The sequence below is a fragment of the Carassius auratus genome, unplaced genomic scaffold (genome assembly GCF_003368295.1).
Source record: "Carassius auratus strain Wakin unplaced genomic scaffold, ASM336829v1 scaf_tig00215416, whole genome shotgun sequence".
Lineage (NCBI taxonomy): Eukaryota > Metazoa > Chordata > Actinopteri > Cypriniformes > Cyprinidae > Carassius > Carassius auratus.
In genome coordinates this window covers 1,247,501-1,271,090 of record NW_020528079.1, presented here as the reverse complement: position 1 = coordinate 1,271,090, position 23,590 = coordinate 1,247,501, and the positions used below count along the sequence as shown (strand labels likewise).

At 42.7% G+C, this 23,590-nt stretch overlaps 1 protein-coding gene and 1 pseudogene across 1 annotated transcript; both read right to left on the bottom strand.

The window, feature by feature from the left end:
* Positions 1-14,120: 14,120 nt before the first annotated feature.
* On the bottom strand, positions 14,121-15,766 carry LOC113094768 (putative nuclease HARBI1). Its single transcript, XM_026260430.1, has 2 exons — positions 15,020-15,766; positions 14,121-14,942 (listed from the first exon to the last, which is right to left on the bottom strand). The coding sequence occupies exons 1-2, from the start codon at positions 15,693-15,695 to the stop codon at positions 14,755-14,757; spliced, it is 864 nt and encodes a 287-aa protein (XP_026116215.1). The 5' UTR covers positions 15,696-15,766; the 3' UTR covers positions 14,121-14,754.
* A 3,278-nt stretch (positions 15,767-19,044) lies between these two features.
* On the bottom strand, positions 19,045-22,184 carry LOC113094703 (uncharacterized; annotated as a pseudogene).
* Between the last annotated feature and the right edge of the window lie 1,406 nt (positions 22,185-23,590).

Here is a 23,590-nt window from a genome sequence, read left to right as displayed (position 1 = left end):
AATAAAATATAGTGCACAGTTTTATTGACAGTAAACACAGAATTAGTACAGTAGCAGGCAAAGAGATCAAGCAAGAGCAAAGAAAAAGTGAAAAAAAAGAGAAATGTAGGGAGAGAAAACTGCTTTTTCCCTTTGTAATCCCAAGAATTCTTTGTCTGCATTCCTATTTTGTTTTACTGGTTTAGAAAAAGAGAGCAATTTATTCTCAAAGATAAGTTTAGACAAAAAGAATGAGGCAGAACATTTTTTTATTCAAAGTGAGACTTGCGCCTTAAGCAACATACATCACTTTTACATGTTAAACAGAAGCCAGAGCAACATTTTGAACAGTTTAAATTCACTGAACATTCACCTAATAATGTTTTATGAAATACGCCGACAATTAGTAGTAAGTTTAATGAGGCAATAATGTTTATCAAGAACGTGCCAAGCTAAAAAAGCAAGTATGTCTTCTTAAATGAAGTGTCACACTATTGAGAGAAAAGAAGGACAGAAAGATTGAGAGAGAGGGGACTGTTGTGACCCATCCGTTTCTGGGTGTAATTCTTTAACACAGGAAGCTGTAGTGACAGATACGACATGTTTTTCACAGGCATGTGTGGCTCTGTGGAAGGATGGATACAATCATTGGAGGGCAGAGAGTCCTGTTTTTGACCGAACCGTATTAGCTGAAAAACAAGGATGATAACTGACCTCTGATTCACCACCACTCTAACACAATCAGAAGCAAAATGAAGGCCAAAACAAACCAATACCTTTCTTTTTTTCCAGGAGGAGGTCAGGTATATTCGGACTTGGTTATCACAATCCTGTCCAAATTAACTACATTTTTTCATAACGGTAAAATTGCATCTCATACATTCAGCTCAACCACACCCAGTAAAATACTACAGAGATCCCATCAAACTGAATCAGTACATGAATTGAGACATCCAATCAAAACAAATGACTCTTGTGTTTTCCTTTTCTTTGTCTTTGTGATGTTGATGGCCTTCAAGGACTGTGCTAAGAGGTTCAAGTCATATCATTCAGGGGACACTCTGTATCGACATCCAAACAAGACGATTCTTCCAAAAGACATAGGTCCGATTTATACTATGTTAACACTGCAAGCATTAGAGCTCTAATTCTGATTTATTGCTCAGATATGATTTTTTTGTTTGGTTGTTCATGTTATCTTTTTTTTCTAAATGTGGTCAATATCAGATTGTTATGTGGTCCTGAACTGACCCACATCCACGATAACAAGATGGCATGTAACAAATTGTCATACGTAAGTAAACACGGAGGCCACTTGAAGTAAGGGTTCACATGTTCATTTATAAGGTGCTGGGGCATGGAAGCCAGTGAATTTGTGAGCAGGCGATAAAGAGGATGAAGTTGGGAAGAAAGGGAGCAATGTTTTAAAATATTTAGCTAGAGCTGTTACTGTAATAGAGGCAACACCTCACTGTCTCTCCACTGATAACCTCCGCAACTGTCTGTCATATTCACAGATGACCACAGAACTGAGCCTGAATGTAGCCTTAGACACTTTACGCTTGTCCGTACTTGCACCACTTTGTAGGTACTAGCCACAGGATTCTAGGAACACCCTACAAGACACCCAGTTTTCTAGCCATCACTATTTGGCCTTTGTCAAATTCACTCAGATCTTTTCGCTTGCCTATTTATCCTGTTTTAAAACTGAATGTTCATTTGCTCCCTTTATATATCCCACCCCTTGACATACTCCATTGTAATTATATCATTAGTCAATTATATCAAAGTCAGTCACATGTATTTTGCATTTCATGTTGACGTTTTATTCTACTGTTTAATCTTATGTTGTGTCGTCTTCACAAGGTAAAGATTAGAGGATGTCTTCATCTCAAGGTTTTCAGCATTACAGGACAGTGTTGTGTTGTCCTTCTTCATTGTCAAGCGAAAAACACATCGGCATCAAACTGGAGTTAAATAGTGTGGGGAAAGTCATCTTACGTACAACATTTACATGTTTAAAGACACACTATACACACCAACACCCACAAACATACAAACATGTCTGAAGGCAGTGAAAGAGTCTGTACCATCTGTTACTGTTTGAGAGGATATTACAGTAGAGTGAGTCAGAGCTGAAAGCTCTAGAAGTGTGTAATGGCTGGGTGTCGTCAGCTCCAGTGCTTTATACTGCAGCTTTATTCTTCACATCACAGAAAACAGAACGGCCTTCTAGTTGACTCTGTATGATCAGTCACTCTGATCACACAGGTGGTTGAAGTACACACACACAGAGAGAGAGAGAGAACAACCAGAACATTGCATTGCATGGCTAAGTAAACCTTATAATAAACAGTTTTGTTATCTTTGATCCTCACCATCCACTAGAAAGAAGTGTGACCAGTGAGCACTGTAATAAAGGTGATCCATAGAAAAAAACTAATTAAAAAAAAAACTTACAAAAAGTCACACCCTTCATATCCGTCTCATTCCGCCACACCTCATTAAAAAAACAAAATGTGTCATAAGGATTTGGTAGCATGACAATATAAATAACGAGGCTTGTAGCTTCTCGATGATTCTCATGAATGAATAATCATCTCTTTTTTTTTTACGTCCTCAAGCATGCAACTTTCGGTATAACCACTGCCTGATGGTGACTCTGGGAGGGGAGCAGATGTGGTGTTTGGAGCACATTGTCCTTCCCTGGGGTATCTAAAAAAAAAAGAATTCAGAGAATTGGTCAATTAACTTGTTCCTTGTCCTGTTTTTGGCAGCAAGGAGCCATTCCGTTTCAACTCCATCATTCCCTCCAACCACCAACTGGTAACTTCTCAATAAGTATATTTATATGGAAGCTATGGTGTTTTTATTTTTGAGTAGCCAGTATCAGTTTAAATGACACAATGAATAATATAATATATGAAGGATTAAATAAACATAACTTTCTGTGATTAATATCTATACATTACTATTCTAAACTTTGGGGTTGGTATGATTTTTTACAAAAATGTTTTTGAAAGAAGTCTCTTATTCTCACATTGCATTTATTTAATAATAAAATACTGTAAAAACAGTAATATTGTGAAATATTTCAATTAAACAAGATATCTGTGATTCACAGATACATTTTAGCAGTCATTACACTAGTATTCAGGGTCACATGATCATTCAGAAATCACTTACAGATAGTAACTGTCACTTTTGATCAATTTAATGCAACCTTGCTCCATAGAAGTAACAATTACTGACCCCAAACTTTGGGACAGTTGTGTGCATGCTGGATGAAGTTGAGCTATATACGATCAGATTAGTCCAACTTTGCAGAAAACAGGCTTATATGATTATAGACAGACAAAGGGGAAATGAGTGGTAGAATTGCTTATTTAGTTAATGAGCCAATTCAAATACATTTACCAGACGCTTTCATCCAAAGCGACTTACCGTGCATACATTTTTTTAAATCTAACATATTCCCTGGGAATCAAACCCACAACCTTTTGCACTATTAACACAATGCTTTCATTTCACTTTCATTTAATTAATGCTGCTTTCTTGGAGAACCGAATCAGCTGATGATGGAAGTGCCAAAATTATGTGCACTTAAAGAGATAACTGAACAATTAGCACTGTAAATTCATAAGATCAGATAACAGAAATTCTCATTTGCAGAAAGAATTGTGCATATGAAATCATCCATGTTTAATCATATTGATTATAATATCTTAGAAAGAGCCCACATTTTCCATTTTGATGAGCTATACATATATACATAATAATTTCAAATGAACAATGTGTGCATGACTACAACAATTTCACTAAAGACATTAATGCATTGTAGTCAAAATTCAAACATGATTATACATTTAGTTTACATTTGCTTTTCCCAATTGTGTTTGAGCTGACTGACACATTCATAACTATGCTTTTTACAATACAGTTGTCAATTTAATTAGGGTAGATTTATTCAAACACAATTCGATTAACGTTAATAGGGTAGATACTGTTTGCACCACATTTAAATGGCAGATACAAAGAGTAATATGTTATTTGTACAAATTAAAATAGTAATATAAAATACTTGATCAATGAAGGGTGGAGCCAGGCCCTGCCTTTATTTAAATAAAATGTTCCTCTTTTTTATGTTATCATAACATGTAAGATACATAATTGAAGGACGTTCAATTTGTAATATTGTTTGAGAATAGGCAACAAATCCATAATTACAGGGATTTGGCTTCAGCCAAGTATTTCATTTCCAGTCTGCTTACATTCATCCAAAAGTGTTGTGGGAAGAAGGAAAAGTAAACAAACTCACAGTGAATATTTACTCCTGAGGTGCGGAAATGTGACATTTTGGCAGTGAACGCTGTGTGCGAAATCTTTGTAGTGTGCAAAATGAGGCCCAGTGAAGTGAAAACAGACATTAAATGTTTTGGGGGATCGAGACAACGACAGTCAATGAACATCATCTGCACGTGATAATTTATTCCTAGCTTACAGCCGTCTGTTTGTGTTGCTTTCAAAGAAGATGCTGAGACATGCTCAGGAGGTTTGACTGTTCAAGGGTCAGCGTGACACAGTAACCTGCAGAGCTGCGGTCATGATGTCTGAGACATTCACTTTTCTTCCTAATGTTCTGTCTTTATTTTCTCTCTCACTCTCTGATTCATTCCAACTGGGAAGTCTGACCATATTAAGAACATTGTGGGATACAGGCACAGGCAAGCAAGCTTGACAAATTACACATTACGTCACACCCTGCCTTCTAGCGCATTTCGTATTGCAAATGTGCACATATAAAACAACGTGCTGCCAGTAGTTGGTAAATAGTAGTTCATATTCGGTTAACTAGAGTCACTGAAAGCAAGGTTGCATGAAATGGTTTTCGTCTTACATTGTGATATCTTCATGAGACATTATGTTATTCTCTTCATCGCTGGCTTACATGATTCATGATGTCTTTAAGCCTACTAAGTAAACTCTGAATCATAGCCAAATAATTTCTTAGCAATTTTCTTTCAATACTTTTCCAAAAAAATTATTCTTGTTTCCTTTTAATTTAAGAGTTGTTTGAATGACAATTTATACCCAAACACTCATTTGTGCTGGGACATGATGGTGCAAAGTTGCACAACTGAACGCAGAGACACACACTTACCCTTTTACTCTCCACAAACACAGCCATATATGGTAAGCTGTGTTTGTGGAGGTAAGAGAGACAAGGAGAGTGAGAGAGAGACAGAGAGAGAAATCTGCTCTCACAGAGAACTAAACAACGCTCCATCAAGAAAGCCTCTGTGCATGGATTATTTCAGCCATGCCTCGAACAACCCTAAAATCATGCTGCTGTGTAAAGACTGTAGAAACATCGCTTTTGGTGGACTGCAGGTTACATCACTTGTTTGCACTAAAATAAAGAATGATGATCCCCTGCAGAGTGAAGCTCGCCAGGCTTTCAGAGCTGCAGTGAGGAAGGAGGTCTGATGATTGCTGAACAGATGAGGAATGTGGTTTAGTACACTCTCATACCTACTCAGTGGTAGCATTGTACAAAGTTTACTTCATCTGGACATACCATGGATGCTTACAGTACATAGTGATATGTTACGGCTGGTGGAAACGAATTCTTTCTTGAAATTGGCTTGTAAAGGATGTATATTTGATACTGACATCAGAAAACCTAATCTGGGGAAGCAGAACATAATACAGTTTAATGATCTAAAACAGAGTTCCCCAAACTGGTATTGTGAATTATTAAATCATAACATAAAAAAAGAAATAAAAAGTCAAATAACCAAATAAAACACTTACTAAAAGATTTTATTTATTTGCATTTATTGTGACCATTATTAAACCAGCTGAACTGTGAACATGCAAATGTGTTAAATATGAAATTAAAATTGTAAGGATATTAAAAGTAAGTAGTTTAGGTAAAATGGGATAGGCTGACAAATGTAGAATTTTTGTTTTACTTTTTTTATTTGGGGAAGATATCTAACTCTTGTTGGTCGAATCATATAAAGATGATATACAGACCAACATTATGATTGTTAGTGTAATATTTCTCCTGTATATCTTCTTCATTATACAAAGAAGTAAGATTATTTAGTAATATTTGCATAAACAAACCAACAAAAATAGAGGTTCCAAAATAGGGAAAATAGGCCAAATATATTCAACTTTGGCGTCTCTAAGCAACGCACATTGGTGTTTCGTTCCTGAGTGTATCTGAATGAGTGAATGATTCAATGATTCACTCATAAAGACAGGTGTTTATTTCGTTTTTAAACACTTTAAAAATCAGTGGCTGAAACTGATATCACAAACTTCCCTACTATATTAGGCTAAATTCAGTATGTGAACAGAGTAGTATGTCCGAATTCACAGTATTCATAAAATAGTAGGCAAAAAGTACCTGGATGTAAAAAAAATTAAAATACCCTCCACTAAGTGGTACAAACAATGAAATGTCTCCGTGCTGTTGGATTGTATACTTTTGGAATACGAAAAAAAAAAAAATCAAGATATATAATAATGAATCATTTAATAATTTATGTTAAGTTGGAAAAAAAGTTTACAATTATTTCCACCTCCCTGGTCTTAAAAATGAATTGTGTAAAAGATGTTACACTTTTACATTCAGGCAGGGGTTCAGTAAACTATGAGGCGCTGCAAAGCTAATGTTACCCTCAAGACCCCCATCCATATTCACTGCTTCATCAAATCATGCTGAGCCTCAGAGGAATAACAAAAATATCCTCCCTGTGCTGCTTCACTTGTACACACGCTCCCCTAATCAGAACCAGGATCAACACACAATCATCTGCACAAATATACATAGACAAATAAAAGCTTAAAAGCCACGATACATAAAAGCCATGATCTATTTTAAATGCTTGTGCATCAGCTATTGTTTGTTGAAAATTATGTCCTCATATGTGAGACAGAGAAAGAGAAGAAGAACAAGCAAGAAAAGGGCAGAGAGAGAGAGAGTGTGTGTCAGTAACCCTGTCCTTATTTGGGGAGGAGGAATGTGGAGGAGGTCCAGAACATAGCAGCTATCAGTGACGAATCTCTCATTCTCACACTATCTAGGATTTGTGTTTTTTGAGTATGTGAGCAATAATAATTATTTTAATAATTATAATAAATATAAATAAATTCTACATATGACCACATAAGTTATATATATATATATATATATATATATATATATATATATATATATAGTGGCTATTTGTCCATAAACTTAAACAAAACTAATAATACCAAACTTCTCAATGTCACACCTGGACTCATTTAGTGTGTTTTTGCCCGTGACCCAGTTTCTGTCTTTCCGTGTTTTGGTTTGATTAGTTCCCAGGTGTGTCTATTCTCTTCCTCATGTGTGTTAATTTAGTGATTCCATCCACCTGTGTTTCCCCAATATCCTCTGTTCATAAGCCTTGTCCTTTCAGTTCTGTTTTGTCGGGTCTCCTCACTTGTGACTACATTTGCTACTAACGTGTGCCTACCTCTGTGCTCCATGTTGGTTATCTCCTGTGTTGGATATAATAAAAGCCTTATTTCGTTTATCCTCGGCTCCGTGTTCCTTCAGGCAGCGAAAACCGTGACAGAAGACCCGACCAGAAAAAGAAAATAGAAAACTGCGTGTTTTTTCCCTCCGTTTTGTTTTTGTGTTTTCAAAGTCTATTTGTTTCGTAGTGTTCTATGGATCCCCTCTATCGTCCCGAATTCCTCATCCTCCTGCTGAAGCAGGAAGGACGTTCTCTCGAGGACCATACCAGACAGTTTCTTCTATTAGCTAATGCCACCAGCTACCCGGACGACGCGCTCTGCACATTCTACAACACCAGCCTGAACTCCAAGTGCAGAGCGTTGTCGCCCGAAGATGGTCCTCGGGAGGATTTCGCCGCATTCGTGGAGTGGACTCTGGCGAGAAATGGCTCACCTTTCACCGTCTGCCCGATAGTGGATCTCGCCAGTCCCACTCCCGACCCAGAGACCAGCCAGCCACCAACTCGCTACACGGAGCCAGAGCCCACCGCAGCCGCAGAGCCCGAGCAATCCATTGACAGGGAACAGGATCTCGAGAGCGCGACTGACCAGGTGTGTGAGCCGGCCACACCATCGTGGGAGTCCTCGTGGAGATCGAGGGCGTGGAGGAAAGCCCTGCCCACACTCCTGCGACTGAGGGTGAGCTGTATGCAGTCTCTGAAGATCATATGGAGCAAGTTCTGGATCTGATGGACTGGTCTATGGAGGTAATCCCTAATTTTCCTGTTTCCCCGCTGGTTCCGCCCAGCCCTGAGTTCTCTGTTTCTCCACTGGTTCCGCCCAGCCCTGAGTCTTCTGTGTCTCCGCTGGTTCCGCCCAGCCCTGAATCTTCTGTGTCTCCGCTGGTTCCGCCCAGCCCTGAGTTTTCTGTCTCACCGCTGGTTCCGCCCAGCCCTGAATCTTCTGTGTCTCCGCTGGTTCCGCCCAGCCCTGAGTTTTCTGTCTCTCCGCTGGTTCCGCCCAGCCCTGAGTTTTCTGTCTCTCCGCTGGTTCCGCCCAGCCCTGAATCTTCTGTGTCTCCGCTGGTTCCGCCCAGCCCTGAGTTTTCTGTTTCTCCGCTGGTTCCGCCCAGCCCTGAATCTTCTGTGTCTCCGCTGGTTCCGCCCAGCCCTGAGTTTTCTGTTTCTCCGCTGGTTCCGCCCAGCCCTGAGTTTTCTGTTTCTCCGCTGGTTCCGCCCAGCCCTGAGTTTTCTGTTTCTCCGCTGGTTCCGCCCAGCCCTGAGTTTCCTGTGTCTCCGCTGGTTCCGCCCAGCCCTGAGTTTCCTGTTTCTCCGCTGGTTCCGCCCAGCCCTGAGTTTCCTGTGTCTCCGCTGGTTCCGCCCAGCTCTGAATCTTCTGTGTCTCCGCTGGTTCCGCCCAGCTCTGAATCTTCTGTGTCTCCGCTGGTTCCGCCCAGCTCTGAATCTTCTGTGTCTCCGCTGGTTCCGCCCAGCTCTGAATTTTCTGTGTCTCCGCTGGTTCCACCCAGCCCTGAATCTTCTGTGTCTCCTGTATTCCCTCCCAGCCTCCCTCTCCCGCCTCCTCCCAAACCTGCTGGTCCCTCTACTCCTCTTTCGCTGGTTCCGTCCAGTCCTGATCCTCCTGTCCTTCCTCCCATCCTTCTCCTCTCTCCTCCCTCCTAGACCAGCCAGTTCCTCGTCATCCCTGCTGGTGCCAGTCAGTCCTGCAGCTCACCCTCAGTCCGTGCCATCGGGGCGCGATGGTTCGCCGCTGGACTGCCAGTCTCCAGCTCCGCCTTGGCGCGTTAAGGCCCTGTCTCCGCCTCCAGCCTCCGAGCCCTGGACTCCTCCTCGGTCCTTCGACCCAGCGGCTCCGCCTTGGCTCTTAGCTCCCTCGTCTCCACCGTGGCCTGTCATCCCACCTGCTCCACCGGGCTCCCTCGTCCCTCCGGCTCCACCTTGGTCAGTCGTCGACCATCCACCGCCTCGGGACTCCACTCCTCTGGTTCCACCTCGTCACAACATCCCTCCGGCTCTGTCAGGCTCCTCCTTCCCTCCGGTCCCACCTCCATCCTCGGTCGCTCCGGCTCCACAGCGGTCTGCCAGGACCCCGCCTCCGCCTTGGTCGCCTGAGCCTTCTGCTCCACCTAGGCCCTCCGGATCCTCGACGTCACCCTGGCTCTGCGGCTGTGCTGCTCCATCTTGGGCTCCTCACCCACCGGTGCAGTCTCCGCCTGTCGGCCCCCTGGTGTCATCGACCCCTCCTTCACCATGGCTCCTCCCTCCGTCGACTCCACCTTGGATCTCCGTCCTGGCTGGTCTCTGGTGGACCATCTGGCTCCTCCTGCTCCTGTCTCCTCCCTGGCTCCTCCCTCCGTCGTCTCCTCCCTGGCTCCTTCCTCCGTGGTCCCTGTCTGCTGGCCCCCTCCTGGGAGTCCGTCCTCCACCGGAACCTCCTCCCAAGTTCCCACCCACGCCTCCCTCGGTTGTTTCTACGGTGCGAGGACGCACCTACCGGGAGGGGGGAGTACTGTCATACCTGGACTCATTTAGTGTGTTTTTGCCCGTGACCCAGTTTCTGTCTTTCCGTGTTTTGGTTTGATTAGTTCCCAGGTGTGTCTATTCTCTTCCTCATGTGTGTTAATTTAGTGATTCCATCCACCTGTGTTTCCCCATTATCCTCTGTTCATAAGCCTTGTCCTTTCAGTTCTGTTTTGTCGGGTCTCCTCACTTGTGACTACATTTGCTACTAACGTGTGCCTACCTCTGTGCTCCATGTTGGTTATCTCCTGTGTTGGATATAATAAAAGCCTTATTTCGTTTATCCTCGGCTCCGTGTTCCTTCAGGCAGCGAAAACCGTGACACTCAAATGGCTACTGAGGCTACGTCATGGGTTAGGCTTTACGCATGGTTAGAGGTACCAAAATAAGCTATGTCCATAGCAAAATATGAGTTCGCTGAGGTTTATTTACACATATAAGCAAGCTCACAGACATTTCCTGCTGCTTCTCTCACGCTGTGGTAAAAAACCATATGCCCTCGCAGCCCTCCTGGTTCCTCCCACCTTGACCTATTTATGCAAATTAACATAGCACCACCTGACCAATAAACGACAATGTAAATAAACAAACAAATAAGCATAAATGCAAAATAAAGCAAGTTAACTTTTAGCAAGAAAAGAAAAGAAATAAATTAGACTATAACTTAAGCCTAAAATAAACAAAGTGCAAAATAGCTCCAACAATATATATATATATTATATATTATAATACTATAATATATATATATATGATTACTTATTACGTATTATTATTTTTCAAATATATCTTTAAATAAGTACAAAATAAATAAGGATATGATAGGGATATGAGAAATTATGCTGTTGTGCTCAACTGTGAAATGAATAATTGATGATATGTTGTATGCATATTTTGCATATCATAATTCTGACATAATTCACAAATATGTTCATAACATCACACTGGATGAAACTGGGACGCCCTTTTTATACCTGCATCTGGACTGAATAAGCAGATGTTTGAGCCAGATAAATAATGATGTCACTTTTGAGTGAAAGTGACAGCAGTGACGGCAGTGTTTGTTTATCATGTCCACTACATGTGCAGCTCAGACTGTATAACAACCCCCACCCCCCACCACCACCATCAGCAGGCTCTGCTTGACTGAGTAGCCTATGCGTGTATATGAGAGTGGGAATCTGCACTTTAGAAACTAGACTGAAAATGAAACTGTCTAAATAAGAATCCAGACAGTTCATCCTTCAGGGCTGTGAATTATCTGTCTGATCGCAAAGCAGATGGATGTTGTGTTAAAAAAATCAATAGATGCATCATGCAGAATTATGCTGTGTCCTCATTAAACAGTACAGCTAATTTACAAAGGGAACATTGACTGCAAGACAGTGCAGAATAGACATGCCTGTTACGTGTCAAATCATTGTGAAATGAGCAGTAACACTTGGCACAGCTGTTTGAATTTCACAATTTCAATTCCGAACACCATGGGCCAGGTAACAAAGGAGATTAATGCCTGTTCCCACTGTCTTTTTCGATGCTTAGATTTTCTTTCTTTTAGTTAAGATTAACCTCCCATGACACATATACACATCTGCAAATCACAATATACATGTTCTATAAATTTGTAGTTCACACATAATTTGTGTATTATACTGTGAAGGATTTTTCCTCCTTCACTTTAATTTGCACATTCATTCATTCACTCTTTATTTGTTTTGTTTTACCCCTTGATCCCGACTTCCAATTTAAGTCCATCTTTCAGTTAACGAAATTCACTATAATATTTTACTACACTATAATAATTATGACTATACTTACACAAATTACAATGGTTCTTCAGTTGTAAGGTCATTTCCATTACAACCAACAAGTATGGCAGTAAGATTTTAACAAAAATAAAAGTTTTACTTAAAGCAGCCCTAACATTTATTGTATGTTTTTTCCACTATTCACTGCCTTTTTTGTTTATTTCAAGCACAGCATGGTGACTTATACTTTAGAAGTTTTTCACCGCCATCCAGGTTGAACTAAAAACATGAAACCTGAAGACAGGGCCCCTTCATACACCCGTTATGACATGTGCTTTTAGGTGACCCGAGATGACATCACATGATCTCATGACTATGGTAGTTCACATGTCGGCACAGGTTTAAGTTAAGCAGTCCTCAACACATCAGTAGACTAGAGATGCTGAACGAGAGGGGAATTTATGGAATTCTTCCGTCTTTGGTGATTTCAACAGAACAGCAGACAGAAAGTTATGATGTGTCATACTCTAGCAGCGGGCGTTTCTGGCTTTTGTTATTTACAAAATAGTCGTCATCCCCATAGCAACGGATATATTTTCACTTCCTGTTTAAGGTGATGCTGTGGTGCAGTATGCCAGCTCATCATGTTTCTCAGTGCCATCATGAAACCTATTTTGTCTTTCTACAGAAATGGAAAAACTAAAATAAGAAGTATTGGGGAAAAAATATATAATATATATGTATATTATATAAATAAATAAAAAGTTTACAATTATTTCCACGTCCCTGGTCTTAAAAATCAATTGTGTACAAGTTGTTACACTTTTACATTCAAGCAGGGGTTCAGTAAACTATGAGGCCCCGCAAAGCTATAATATATAATTTTTTTTTCATTAATTATATGTTAAATAAATATTATAATATTGAATATTTTAAATGTTATTTAATATAATATGTGATATTCATAACAATATTAATAATAAATACGGCCTTACGGGGGTCGATGATGATTATATGTTAAAACTATCAAAACCTTTTTTTTCCTTTGAGACATATCTCAGTAACTTGACAAACTGGGGTCTATGTCAGGAAGCAGACAGACAGGCTAAACACATGTGTTTGTTCCCTGAACTAGCAAATACAAAAAAACGTCCAAGCAAATTTAAAGGGGTCATTTGACGTTGCTAAAAATAACATTATTTTGTCTGTTTGCTGTTATGCAACGTGTTTATGCTGTTAAGGTTAAAACACATTATTTTCCACATAATGTACATTATTTTTACTCCTCTATGCCCAGCCTTTCTAAAACGTCCTTCATAAAATGCGTTGCATATCTGAATATTCGGGTTGAACTGTTCTGGAATATTGTTGTAAATACAACATATCAACTGATTTCTAGTCATGTCCTCTTTTGGAAGACCGACAGCTTTTCCAGTCCAAAGAGAAAGGAAAACTTGGAGTCGCATCATATGACACTTTTAAGGGTAACAATTTAGTTGATGTTAAACAAAAAACAGATATAATACAGATAAATAAATCATAAAGCTGGGCTTAATGAATATTAGATCCCTTTCTATGAAAGCACTTTTTGTAAATGACATGATCACAGATTATTACCTAGAGGTACTCTGTTTGACAGAAACCTGGCTAAAACCAGACCAGGGGCCTCATGTAAAAAAGACTTGCGTTGAATTCATACTAAAACATTGCGTACGGACAAAGCTGTAAATGTGCGTACGCACAAAAAAAAACAGATGTATGAATCTCTGCGTACGAAGGATTCCACGCATATTCTCTTTGTACATCCCAATTAACGTAAAATTGAGCGCACATGCACGAGCACGACGCCCCACCCAGTCTCCTCCCCTAATTAAATCAATATATATGGTAATGAGTCCACTTTGGCAAAAGATAGCAGTAAGAAAATGGCTAAGGCAAGCGGCAAGAAACGAAAGTTTACTGAAAGTGAATTGGAGGTGCTACTATCGGAGGTAGAGACTAGAAAACATATTTTATTTGGAACGTTGTCCTCTGGAATTAATAACAAAAGGAAAAAATATGAGTGGGAGAGTTTGGCTGAAGCCGTCAATGCAGTGGGATCTGAAAGTCGCACTATAAATGAGCTTAAAAAGAAATGGTCTGATATAAAGGTGGACGTTAAACGGAGAACTGCTGCGCACCGACAAAGTGTGGGCAGGACAGGCAGTGGTAAAGGGGTCGATGAACTTACACCCTTTGAGCAGAGAGTTGCCTCAATTATGGGTGACACTTTACTCTCTGGAGTAGTATCTTCTGCTGTGGGAGACTCCGATTTACAGGATTGAAACGAAGGTAACCAATTTCTCACTTGTTTTTACTTTGGTACATATAGCGTACCTATATTTCATTGTCAAATGCATTCAGTGTAGCGAACCAAAAGTATACACCAGAGATTTTACGGATCCATTTCATTTATTGCAAATGTGTGTGCCCCTTAAAAATGGAACGTACTTAAATTAGTTAACATTTGCCTTTTTATTTAGACCCATATGGCGCAACAGCCGAAACATCCACTTCCCAGGAGGGGCACTCGGAGTCCGCCCCTCCTGAGCAGCCAGCGCCCACTGTGCCCAGCGTTTCCAGTGCTCTCCACAGTGCTGACGCCCGTCCATCTGGTCGCGTCTTGACACATGCTGTTTTGGAGTCACAACAGCAAATCATTATGGCCATCGGGGAAATTAACAGTCACCTGAAAAATATCACTGACGCACTCACAGACATAAGCCACTCATTAAAGGAATTGGTCAAAAAGTGAACTTTTGTCTCTGATTACCATTTATATTGTCGCAATCACATGTTGGCGGGCATGAACGGCTTGTTGGTTGGGCTGCACATAAATTGGTCCTGGGTCGGGGTCATCTGGCGGTGCTGCCACCTCACCAAGTGGTATGCCATGCCTATGCGCGACATTGTGCAGCACACCACAGGCCAGCACAATGCGGCACACCTTGTCAGGGCGGTATAACAACATCACCCCCAGTCCTGTCAAGGCAGCGCCACCGACATTTCAGCTGCCCAATCGCCCGCTCTACAACTGAACGAGTGCGAGAATGGGCATTATTGTATCTGCGCTCTCGGTCAGTTTGTGGGTTGGTGAGGGGGGTTAAAAGCCACGTCTTTAGTGGATAACCGCGGTCTCCTGAAGGGTTAATTAATAATTATATGCAAAAAAAAAAAACTACAATTAGATAGGATCATAACTTTAAAGGCACTTACCAAGAAGCCACCCATCACGCACCCTGCCAGCTTGGAGCCTCATCCCAACCATGCTGTTTGTAAGGATGTATGAATCATGGGTTGACCCAGGCCACCTTGCCACAATATTTGTTAGGCGCATTTGTGCATCACATATTATCTGCACATTTATTGAATGGAAATGTTTCCGATTCACATATGCAAATTCTTCTTCAGATGGCGCCTTTATAGCAATGTGTGTGCAGTCGATCGCTCCGATAACATTAGGAAAACCGGCTATCGCTGCAAATTGCATTTTAATGTTTGGCTGGTCAAATGCATCATATGGGAACCTGATATACCTGGCAGACATGCGGATGATCCCGTCCCATACCACTGGCATTGCCCGGCTCAAAGACGACTGGCTTATTCCTGAGCGGTCTGCCAGTTCCCTTTGGAAAGAACCAGTTGCCAGGAAACCAAGTGTTGTCAGCACCTGCAAGGGAACGGGTATTGCGTGGCTCCTCATTGTCTCTCTCTCTAGATTCGGACCCAACTCAGCACAGAGCTCCAAGAGGATAGCCCTTGGAAATCTGAAACGGCTGATAAGCCAGTCATCATCCTGGGCCAGAAAATCATTGTGGTCCCTAAAAACTCGTTCTCTTCTGATTCTGCCATTAGCAATGTCCTCTAATAAGGCCAACGCTGCCATTGCCATAGACTAAGGGTTGTTTCAACCGTTATGCTTTTATATGTTCTTATTTAATTGCATAATTTATATAATTATAAAAAGGCTTGTGTGACAATATATGTCAATTATTTTATAAATTGCAAATTAATTGCAATGCTTCCCACAGGTGGTGGTGCGAGACTTGTAGAACAATTTGTTGTGTAATGTTTGCAACTTCACTTTATTGCCTGTAAGAGTCGCCAACGGACAAAAACAATGAGAAATGAACGTACGCCAGACATGAAATTGGCTTGGAGGAACGCACATTCTTGCGTTAATTTCACTGTTAGTACATCCGACCGTGAGCGTGAAAGCTGGCGTACGCAAAGTTTTTGTGCGTACGCAAGGTTGATACATGAGACCCCAGATGATCACATAAGTTTAAATGAGTCTAACCTCATTTAAATGAGTCTAACCCCCCACCTCCCCCAGGCTTACTGTTATAAACTTATAAACTTTAATAAGGTAAAGGGGGAGGTGTTGCTACAATTTATAGTAATACTTTCACTATTTCTTAGAGGTCTGTTTTGACTAGTAGCTAACTATTTATAGGTGCCATAAAATGCATTTATATAATATTTTAAATTGTTCTCTGATGTTCCCAGGGTGTGTATATGATGTTTTATTTCAAAATACCCTACAGATAATTTTTTATAGCTTGTTGAAATAGCCAATTCTAGGGTATAAGCCAAAATGCTCTGTTATTAGTGTTTGTCCAGTGTAAAATGTTAGAAAAAATTTATAGGACTTTTCAAAAAAAAAAAAATGGGACATTTCCTTTCGAAAATGAAAGTGAATCACCGTGTCCTTAGTGCTCTATGGAGACTCCGGTGTTCATTGGTGCATCCCAACACACAACACTTATAATGGCTCTTTGACACTGGCATTGTATCTCCAGCAGCTACAGCAAGAGAACAGTAATGGCAGACCACAGCTTCTCACTCTGGGCTGTGTATATGCTAATTGGGCAGAGAGCATCACAAATGGACTTTCAAAGACTATATTGTCATAGTAGTGAGAAACCTGGAACTACTTGTGTGGGAGATGGTTTATGATGCGCCATATGGGTCTTGATTGGCTTGGCTCGGCTCATTTTTATTCGAAATTGGACTTAACGAAGGGTTATTGGCAGATCCCCTTGTCTCCATTATCCAAAGAAAAGACAGCTTTCACGACGCCGTTTGGATTACATCAATTTGTTACCCTTCCATTTGGATTGTTCGAAGCACCAGAAACCTTTCTGCGCCGCATGGATAGGGTTCTGCGTCCCCATGCTGCATATGCGGCTGCCTACCTAGATGATATCATTATATTTAGTAATGATTGGCAGCGACATATACAGCATCTGAGGGCTTTCCTGAGATTGCTGAGGGGGGCTGGACTCACAGCCAACACAAAGAAATGTGCGATTGGGCATGTGGAAGTAAGGTATCTGGGCTTCCACTTGGGGCATGGACAGGTGCGTCCCCAAATTGACAAGACAGCCGCTATTGCGACCTGCCCATATCCCAAGACCAAAAAGGAGGTAAGGCAGTTATTGGGACTGGTGGGATATTATAGACGGTTTATTCCTAATTATTCGGACCTCACCAGTCCTTTGACTGACCTAACTAAAAAGGAGGTTCCAGATACGGTCCAGTGGACAGAGCCATGTCAGCAGGCCTTTACCCAGGTTAAGGCTGCCTTGTGTGTCGGGCCGTTGTTACACTCTCCTGATTTTTCTCCCCCTTTTCTGTTGCAGATGGATGCGTCGGACAGGGGCTGGGTGCAGTCCTGTCGCAGGAGCAGGAGGGGGAGGAACGGCCGGTGCTGTACATTAGCCAGAAGCTCTCAAAGAGAGAGGCTAAGTACAGCACTATAGAAAAAGAGTGCCTCTGTTCAGACCACACTCCGCTGCAGTGGCTCCAAGTGAGTGGTTTTGGCGGAAACTATCAACACCTGTCTCTTGTTTCAGTAATTGGCGTGGAGAGAGTATGAAATGCCAGGAGAGACAGAAGCAGTTTAGAGAGAGACAGACTGCTGACCACCGGAAGGAGTTAACCGGAAGCGTTTGCTGATAGAGTCTGCTAGTGTCAGAATAAAAGTCACCATTGGTATTTGTAACGATTATTTTTGATTTATTAAATACCTTGTCAGCAGTCCATCCGACCCCTTGGCCTCTTCCTTTCCTCCTACGAACTCACTACAAGTACTTTAAAATCAATCCTAAATGTAACTGGAAACCAGTGTAAAGACCTGAGGACTGGTGTGATATGCTCAGATTTTTTGGTTCTAGTCAGAATCCTGGCAGCAGTGTTCTGAATGAGATGCAGCTGTCTAATGGTCTTTTTGTGAAGGCCAGTGGGGAGACCATTACAATAGTCCTCCCCGCTAGTGATAAAGACATGAACAAGTTTCTCCAAGTCTTGGCTGGAAACAAAACATCTAATTCTTGCAATGTTTTTTAAATGATTATATGCTGATTTAGTTACTGCTTTGACATGACTACTGAAACTAAGGTCTGTCTCCTGACTTGATTTTTTGTTGTTTGTCCACTAGAGTCAAGGTATGCATTCACCTTGAAAACTTAATCTTTGTTTCCAAATGCAATGACTTAAGTTTTTTCCTTGTTTAACTGAAGAAAGTTATGGCAAATCCAACTATTCATTTCATCAATGGATTGGCAGAGTAAATCTGGGTAAATCTGGGTATCATCAGCATAGCTGTGATGGGCAATTTGGTTCTTTCTCATTATTTGACTTAGTGGGAGCATATACAGGCTAAACAAGAGCGGTGCAAGAATTGAGCCTTGTGGATCTCCACATGTCATGGACGTCTACTAAGACTCTCATAATAGCCTCTCCCTTCTAAGTATGACCTGAACCATTTGAGTACCATCCCAGAAAGCCCGACCCAGTTTTCCAGTCTCTCTAGAAGTATGTTATGATCGACAGTGTCAAACGCAGCACTAAGATCTAGCAATCCCAGCACTGATATTTTGCCAGAGTCAGAATTTAAGCAAATATCATTTATTATCTTAATTAGGGCTGTCTCTGTGCTGTGGTGCATTCAAAAACCAGATTGAAAATGGTCCAGGTATCCATTTGAGTATTTGTTCAGCTGATTAAAAACTACCTTTTTTATAATTTTGTCTATAAAAGGAAGATTTGATATTGGTCTATAATTGCTCAAAATGGTGTTATCACATTTTAGATACACCGTCTGGTGCACCTGGACATATCATCAGTGATGTAACCTAGGATCACGGGGGGTTTCGGGTCTTTCAACAATCAGACCCCCCTCCCCTAGGCGACCCAGCCGGGGTGATCAGGTCCCAGCTTATGTCCGGGTAGCGCTACTACCCTACACGCCATGCCTCTCCTCTCCTGATCCACAGCCACCTTGATGCTACTTCTGCAGCATCAGTGGCCAACTTGATGGCCCTTCGCTTGCTCACCCCTGTGATGCCAAGCATTTTGTAGGCCCTGCAAAGGGATTGGCCCACAAACCCTCGACATCCCACTTCGATGGGTTGACATATTGCCCGCCACCCATTGCTCCGGCAATCCTCCACAAGCTGGGAGTACTTTGCCCTCTTTCTTTCATTGGCCTCCTCCATACGGTCTTCCCAAGGCACTGTGAGCTCCAAGAGAATTACCTGCTTGAAGGCCTCTGAGGTAAGCACAATGTCTGGCCTTAATGTTGTTATGGCAACTGCCTCAGTGAACTTCAGCTGCTTGCCCAGATCAACTGACAGCTGCCAGTCACGCGCCGTTGCCAACAGGCCAGAGGAGGTGCCCCGGGCAGCTGGTGTTGACTTCTCCCCAGCTCTGACAAAAGCTGTGGTCTTCACTGGGCGGAGGCTCTTGCTGTGGCTAATTCCACTGCAGATAGAATCCGCTACGGCTTTTAGGACCTGGTCATGCCGCCAGCGGTAACGCCCTTCACCCAGGGCAGCAGCTCAGGATGTGTTCCAACGTTCCTCTCTTCTGGCAGAGGGGGCATGCTGGTGTCTCAACCTTTCCCCAGGAGAAGAGGTTGGATGGACTTGGCAACACGTCATAGACCGCCTGGATCAGGAATGTTATCCTGTATGGTTCAGCCTTCCAAAGCTCAGTCCATGTGACTTTGCTCTCCACTGTTTGCTCCCATCTTGTCCAGGCGTCCTGTTGCCGCATCCCAGCCATCTGGCAAGCTCGCTTCTCCTCAACTCCTGCACGCACCTCTTCCAGAATCAGAGACCTCCTCTCTTTCCCTTCCGCCTTGTCATAGCGAGGAGTTCTTCTGCTGCCCAGGACAGCTCTCCCCTGTGCCACTGAGCCCACCAACACCTTTTGCCATAGCCTTGCGTCATCCACTGCCACGGTAGCCCTCCACTTCCGCCCTGTACTGACCTCAATCCCAGCCTGGGCAACCTTTGGATCACTGGAATCCCGATACTGTAGGACCTCCCTGGACTGCATCACCATGAACTCCTCGCTCAGGCTGCTCATGGGAAGCTTCAGCTTGTTGTTCTGCCCATATAGAGCGATGCTGCTCAGGCTTCGAGGCAGTCCCAGCCACCTGCGCAGAAACTTGCTGATCCTCATCTCAAAACCTTCCAACGTTGAAATGGGGACTTCATACACCAGGAGGGGCCATATGATCCGAGGGAGGATACCGTGCTGGTAAATCCAGGCCTTGAACTTGCCAGGAAGGTCTGACTTGTCCACCACGGCCAGCCAGGTCTCCAGGTCTTGGTTGGTTGCTTTTGTGGAAGCTGCGTCTCTCAGGTTGCAATTGAACACCTTCACCAGGCTCTTCACAGGTTCCTCTGTCAGTGATGGTATCTTGGTGGTGCCAAGTGAGAAGTGGAACTTTTCAGTAACCTTCCCTTTCTTCAGCACGAGGGACCTTGACTTTGCTGGCTTGAAGTTCATGCGAGCCCAGGACATCAGCTCCTGAAGGCCGTTTAGGATCCACCTGCAGCCTGGGACAGATGTTGTGGTCACTGTCAGGTCATCCATGAAGGCTCGGATGGGTGGCTGTCTAACTCCAGACTTAGAGAGGGGCCCCCTACACTGCATTTCTGCAGATTTCATCAGCATGTTCATGGCGAGTGCAAAAAGGATGACTGAGATTGTACAGCCAGTGATGATCCCCTTCTCAAGCTTGTGCCAGTCTGAGGTTGTTGTTCCGGAGGAGACTCTCAGATGGAAGTTGGCATAGTAGTCCAGGATGAGGTCTCTGAAATTCTTCGGGGTGTGATGCTGGTTCAGTGCCTCTTCGACCAGTTTATGGGGTATGGATCTATAGGCATTTGCGAGGTCCAGCCACAGCACAGCCAGGTCCCCCTTGTTCTCTCTGGCTTCCCTGATAAGCTGAGTGACCACGCCTGTATGCTCCAGACATCCAGATACCCCTGGGGTTCCTCCCTTCTGGACTGATGTATCGATATAGGATTTCTTCAGGAGGTAGTCTGTCAGTCGCCTGGAAATGAGGCTGAAGAAGATCTTTCCTTCAACACTTAGCAGTGAGATGGTCCGGAACTGATCAATTTTCTGAGACTTCTCCTCCTTCGTGATCCAAACCCCCTCTGCCTGTCTTCACTGGTCTGCTACCCTTCCCCTCCTCCAAATCACCTTCAGGATCTTCCAGAGTCTGTGGAATAGTCTTGGACAGTTCTTATAAACCTTGTAAGGTACTCCACTGGGCCCTGGAGCGGAGTTTGCCCTTGCCCTTCTAACCACCTCCTGGATCTCCTTCCAACCGGCTCTTTCCCCTCAAAGTCCAGTGCTGGTGCAGGTGGATTGATCAAGAACCTGCAGGGCCCTAGGTCTTGCTCTCTGTACTCATCACTGTGGGATTGCTTGAGGTGGTGGTCAACCTCGGCTTTGGAGCAGGTGAGTTGGCCGCTGCGCTTCTGTCCTAGCAGCTGTTTCGTAAATCCAAATGGTTTCGCTGGAAAGGCAGCTCTCCTCCAGACCTCTCCTTCCTCCTCCTCCTCCTATGCCCCTCCGCTCTCCTCAAAGTCATCAGCTTTTTGCGGATTATGCTGCGTAGCTCCGCAAGCAGTCCCCTCTCCTCTTCGCTTGCAACCTTGAACTGCTGCCTCAAGGTCTTCAGCTCCTGCCTGAGCTGATGGATTTTACTTGCTCTGTTGTTCATGGTATGGGGTGCTTTGCTGCTCGCTTCTCCTCAAGCTCTCCCTTTGGAAGTTGCCTCCAAGATGGTATCTGCATCTTCGTCAAACTGATGCCACTCCTTCTCCTTGCTAGCTTGGGGCCACTTCACCCGACGATGTTCTGATGTCCTGTGTGCATTAGGTGGTTGCATCACCTCCAGGCACTGTGGGGCTCCGGGCACTGTGGGGTGTCTCCGGGCCTGGCTCCTCCTAGTCTCACCAGGTGTAGTTCCTGTGCGCTGTGACTCTACCTCCTTCTGTATACACTTCTTCTTGGCCTGGTGGATCCGCAGGCCATGTCTGTTCTTGCATATCTTGCCACATTTGCATTCCATTGTCATCGTCATGTTTTCATTGCAATATATCGTCATCCTTTGATCTGTCCTGTGGGATTCTCTTCTGCCCCCCCCCCCTCTCGGGAATCCCTAGGGGTATATCTCCAGTAGGTCGATTCGTAGCTTTGTGGGTTCCTTCTTCTCAGAAGGTGCAGCTTTGGATGCTACCCCTCACTGCCCCAGTGCCGTCTTTCCGGGCTGTCCACTGTCTCTCCAGCTGTCACCAATCGGTACTTGGTGGTCAACCAGACTGTTCCTGGTAGTCACTGGTTGTTCCAGAAAAATCAAGATTGCTCTTTTTCAGAAGGGTCTTAACAACTGCAGTTTTCAGGGAGTTTGGAAATGTCCCAGAAAGAAGTGAGGCGTTCACTTGTAAGAGATCTGCTTCTTAACAGTTAAACAAACTTTTGAAAAAAGATGTGGGAATTATGTCAATATAGCAGGTTGATGATTTTAGGTGCTGCACTATTTCTTCCAAAATGTTGCTATAAATTTCTTCATAAATAGACATAGTATCTTTTTGATATTGCGGCTAAATCTGTCTGACTTCTGCATTTACTTGAGTATGTGCTAATCGCCTTCCTGATATTGATTATCTTCTCAGAGAAGAATGAAGCTTACTCATTACATTTGCTGTCTAAGAGCATTTCACTGGGAATCTGACTTGGGGGGGGGGGTTGTCAGTCTCTCAACAGTGGCAAAAAGAGTACGAGTGTTGTTTAAGTTACTGTTTATAAGATTTGAGAAGAAATTCTGTCTAGCTGTGGCTAGTTTCATATTAAAACCATGAAGTCTGTCTTTAGATGCTATAGTGAATTTCAAGTTTCATCTTCCGCCACATCCACTCAGCTTTTCTGCATTTTCTCTTCATAGTCTGAACTGCTGTTGATCTTCTCCAAACTGATTTATGTCTGTTTTCTTACTGACTATTATTGGAGCAATATCATCAATAACATTCTTAATTTTTGAGTTGAAGGAATCAAGGAGAATATCAACAGAGTCATGATAGAAATGCTTGGTGTTAGAGATAGCCTCCATAAACAGCACACATCTTAATGTAAACTCTAAATTGCATGCATATTCTATATTGATTAAAATTTATTCAAGCTACAAAAGTTAATCAGCAAGCAGAGCAGTCCAATTATTTCTCTTTTTCTTTTGTTATTTGATTTAACCTTACATCAGTCACTGACTGCAAAAAGTTTCATTTTAAAAGCAGTGCTGTCTCTTTAAATCCTGACTTAAAATAATACTTACTGTAGTATTATAATTATTTTCATGTTAACATTATGTACTTCAATGGTTCTTCACAATAAAAGTATGTAAATTTTGAAAAGACTATTATCTTTTATTTGAAAACGTAAAAAGAATTGCTCAGTAACACGAACCAAAAACATCACATTAAT